This window comes from Aegilops tauschii, chromosome 5, assembly GCF_002575655.3.
Source record: "Aegilops tauschii subsp. strangulata cultivar AL8/78 chromosome 5, Aet v6.0, whole genome shotgun sequence".
Taxonomy (NCBI): domain Eukaryota; kingdom Viridiplantae; phylum Streptophyta; class Magnoliopsida; order Poales; family Poaceae; genus Aegilops; species Aegilops tauschii.
This window is the reverse complement of record NC_053039.3, coordinates 330,663,048-330,667,755: the sequence shown is the minus strand read 5'-3', so window position 1 is coordinate 330,667,755 and position 4,708 is coordinate 330,663,048. Positions and strand designations below refer to the sequence as shown.

At 46.8% G+C, this 4,708-nt stretch overlaps 1 protein-coding gene across 1 annotated transcript; it reads left to right on the top strand.

The window, feature by feature from the left end:
• Positions 1 to 2,486: 2,486 nt before the first annotated feature.
• LOC141022829 (uncharacterized) lies at positions 2,487 to 4,491 on the top strand. The gene is made up of 2 exons (XM_073499098.1): positions 2,487 to 3,429; positions 4,310 to 4,491. Exons 1-2 carry the CDS (start codon positions 2,487 to 2,489, stop codon positions 4,489 to 4,491), a joined length of 1,125 nt encoding a protein of 374 aa, XP_073355199.1.
• The last annotated feature ends 217 nt before the right edge of the window (positions 4,492 to 4,708 follow it).

Below are 4,708 nucleotides of genomic sequence, written 5' to 3'. Positions count from 1 at the left end.
TGCCTCTGTCGGTACCTCCAACGAGGGAAGGTTATGGGCGTGCGATACCCTGGACCGGTAAGCAGACATAACCTTGTGTGCCCGTTTGTTGTTATGGTACCTTGTCCCCGTTAGGGACCGTTTTGCCACGACGGTAGCCACTGATGCCTTTGGTAGGCACGGGGCCACCCATGATTTAGCCCAGTGGGGAGTTAGTCGGAGTGGCTGGGAGAGTGTCATGGCAATGGGAGGGTTCTGTCGGAATGCCGTTGGTCCACTCGAATGGGAATACAAGGCCATGGGTTTCGTGGTGTGGGTAAAGTGTGCTACCTCTGCTGAGTGTATTTAAATCTATCGATAGCCGCGTCCTCGGTTACGGACATAGCTCGTGAGTAAGTCACACCATGGATCAACATTAATAAGTAATCTTGCACACTAAATTTTTATTGTTGGGCACTGGTTATGTGTTCATTTCTGAGATCATGAAGATGATCGTGGTGGGAACCAAAGTGTGGTTTCGTTTGTGATCCGGGTATGATCACCGTTTTGGTTACGTGGTAACTCATCTGGTAACAGAGTCCGCAGGACTCGGTGCATAATTTGATTTATCACCGCAACACTAATATGTTTTGCATTGCATTAAACCTGATTAATTGTCATGATATTATTTGCCATTATGCTTATGCTTGTTGTGAGCTTGCAAGTACATTCAATGTACTGACCTGGCGTGTCATGCCAGAATTCAGGAAAGTCGTATCGGATCGGAGTTCTTCCCGTGTCTAGATCGTGTCCACATCGGTGTCCCTGTGCTATGGAGTTCCACTTCGCCGTTGTTCCGCTGCCGTGTACTTATCGTGATCGAGGCCCCTTCATGTTCATTAAGTAATGTACATATTGTTCAGCTGCACCGTGTGTGCCAGTTGGCCTCGCTACTTGATGTAACATCGAACCTATGTTTCCGCTAGCTTCAATAAAGCAATTGTTTTCTGTACCAAGTTGTTGTGTGTTGCCAGAAGACTTGATCTCTAGGCTGGCAATGCAAGGTAATCCGGTTGCTCTCAGCCGGGGTGCCACAACGCTTGGTATCAGAGCCGCGCTGACTGTAGGACACGCTAGCCCGTCGATGCACTAGATGAACGGTAGTTAGCTTAGTTTGAGTGCCGGTAGTAATCGAAATTGATTGTTGCATTGCATGCATTTTATTTTATTGTTATTACTAACCGCCTAATGAATGTGAGTGCAGATGGCTCTAGTTCCGTTCATGTACCAATCCGAGCCAGCACCGTACACCTCGCCGCACCTGCTTCAGAATGTGTGGCGTCGACTCTACCCAGAGGGTGCTAATCCAGTGTATCAAGTGTATCGGGAGCATCTGGCCGGTTTGCTATACGAGTATTACGCGGAAGTCACTTTACACCACAGTTCTCCTTCCGGTGCTTACACCCATTCCTCTAAGGGTGGTTTTTCTTCCATGCCGTCTCAGGCCATCCGGTTTGCTGCACTCGAGGCTCTTGTACACTTGATCTACAACAAGGTTCGCATGCAGACCCATCCAGGTTTCTTCTTCTACCCGTCTCTGCACGAGAACGGGCGTATCCGTTTCCCTTTTATTGATCCGGCGTGTGATCGTCCTGCTAGCCACCTTTCTCGCTATATCACTGACAGTTATCTCTTGATCTACGAGTTGGCCTGAGAGTTAACCCGAGCTCGGATAGCCCTTGCCACTACTCGGAATAGGAACCCTCCACCTACTGTCTGATTCACCCCGTTCGTTCCTCCAGCCTCTGTTACTCCTATTACTCCGGTGACCACTCAGGGTACCCCGAACCCTTTGGCAGTGACTCCTCGCAGTGCCCCTGCTGTGTGGGCTTCCCTTGTCGCTACTCCTGCAGCCCCTACGCTTAGATCTCACCCGCACCTGCCCCTGAGGGAGAGTCCTCGAGGCAACACTGTCATGTCACTTTTAACCCGGAGGTTTCCACTTTCAGCTCAGGATCTGAGTCCGGCTCAGGAGAGGAGCCCGCAACACCAGCCGAGCACTAGATAGGTAGAGTATCCGCAGTTGTCATGAGGTTGATGTAGGGATGTAGTAGTGCGTGTCATGATGCTTAGTTTCATGTATGACGGTAGTCGAATCCGTCATGATGTTTACTTTCATGTACGAGTCTATGTATAATTATATTGGAACCTTTTTATTATTTGCCTTGATTTCTTTTTCGTTGCTTTCTTTCGACTTGTCGCTGGCTTTCTTCCCATTTTTGGATATTCCTCATCTGGGTGCTTTATATAGGGAAAATAAACAATAGGATGACACGGGGAGGCAGTAGCAGCCACGCTTGTGACGATGTCCTTGTTCATCGCTCAGCAAGATAGGCAGAACATTCCCCCGAGCCGTACCGCCACCAGCGCCTCCATCGCCACATCCGCCATCCACTGAGCCAAGTATGCGTATGTTTGAAGAAAGAAGGAACAACGATCTGATTGAGCTGTTGAAAAGTGTGCAAGCCATGGTTGGGCAGAATGAAAATCAGAATGGTCATCACTCCAAGCAGTCAGATTTTGAGAGGACCAAGCCTCCCAGTTTCAGTGAAGTTATCGATCCTTTGGAAGCTGATGATTGGTTAAGGACTATTGAGAAGATGCTTGAGATTGCTCGCACTGAAGAAGCTGACAAGGTTTTGTTCTCTATGCATTATCTTGAGGGAGTTGCCGCTATATGGTGGGATAATGCTAAGGCTATGTGGCATCTGGACGAAGAAATTACTTGGACTAAATTCAAGGACCATTCCCGCAAGTACCATATTCTCGCCGGTATTATGAAGGTCAAGCAACGCGAATTCCTCGCTCTCACACAAGGAAGCCTATCAGTAAGTGAGTACCTACACAAGTTCAACCATATGGCCCGTTATTCTCTCTATGATGTGCCCACAGAAGGAAGGAAGATCGACAGATTCCTTGGAGGACTGAACCAACACCTCAGATGCACTCTTAGTATGTTGGATTTCCCGGATTTCCAAACTCTAGTAAACAAAGCCCTCATTGCAGAAAGGGAACACAAGCTCATGCACGACAACATGCCCGCTAATAATGATCACAAGCACAAATTCGAGCCTAAGAAGGATGGACAACCAGTGCAGAATGCTTGTACTTGGAAGCAGACTCATGTCGAGTACAAACCAAATTGGCAACAAAATGTTAACAAGACCACTACTCAAGTCCAGAACATCGTGACCAACCCGGTGCATGAAGAATGTCAGCGCAACAATTCCTGCTTTAATTGTGGGCAAACCGGACATTATGCCAGACAGTGCCCCAAGAACGGCAAGCCAAATGCCCCATTCAGGCCACAAGTCAATCACCTGGAACCCTACTCTATCCAGAGGACCATCCAAGGGCAAGTTCACCACATCTCCACAGATGAAGCCCAAGAGGACCCAGAATTCGTCATCGGTATGTTTCCTGTTAATAGCATACATGCGATAATTTTATTTGACTTCGGGCTTCCCACTCTTTTATTTCACGGAGTTTTGTTGCCCAAAACAAGTTTCCTTGCTCGATTTTGGGAAAAAGTATGATGGTACAATCCCCGGGATTCGTGCTCAGAAGCAATCTGGTCTGTCGAAATTTGGAAATTGATATCAAGGGAGTCAGGTTTCCAACTTCCTTGATAGTCATCGAGTCTGCCAAGTTGGATATTATTTTGGGAATGAACTGGTTAACCCAATATCATGCATGCATCAACTGTGCGACCAGAGAAGTCACCTTGAAAAGTCAGGAAGGTCGAACCACAAAATTCTATGCCCGCAAAAGCATACCCAAGAGAGAAATGGCCTGCACTGTTGCAGCTAAAGAATTCGAATTAATTCATGTGGTCAGTGAGTTTCCAGATGTATTCGTTGAGGAATTACCAGGGATGCCGCCACACAGGGAGCTTGAGTTTGCAATTGATCTTGTTCCCGGAACCGCACCGTTATACAAGAAGTATTATCGGATGCCTTCGTCAGAATTAGTGGAATTAAAGAAACAACTTGATGAGATGCTTCAGAAAGGATAATCCGTCCAAGCTCTTCACCATGGGGATCACCTGCAATATTTGTGGACAAGAAATATGGTAGTCTTCGGATGTGTGTGGATTACCGTCAGTTGAATGATGTTGCTATCAAAAACAAATATCCACTATCGAGGATTGATGATTTGTTTGATCAACTCAGTGGGGCAAAAGTATTCTGTAAGATTGATTTGACGACCGGATATCAACAGCTCAAAATCAAGAAGGAAGAAATTCCTAAGACCGCGTTCACTACTCGATATGGTCTTTACGAATATACAGTCATGTCATTTGATCTCACCAATGCCCCTGCCTTCTTCATGCATATCATGAATAAGGTATTCATGGATTTCTTGGATAAGTTTGTGGTGGTCTTCATCGATGACATCCTCATCTACTCAAAGGGTGAAGAAGAACACAAGGAACATCTCAGAGCAGCTTTGCAAAGGCTCCGTGACCATTAGTTGTATGCCAAGTTCAGAAAATGTGAGTTTTGGTTCAAGGAAGTTGGATTTTTGGGGCATGTTCTGTTAGCAAAAGGGATAGCCGTGGATCCAAGCAAGGTGAAGGACGTGCTTGATTGGACGGCCCCCACGACTGTATCTGAGATCCAGAGTTTCCTTGGATTAGCCGGATACTACCGCCGTTTGATCGAAGGTTTCTCTAAGATTGCCAAGCCAA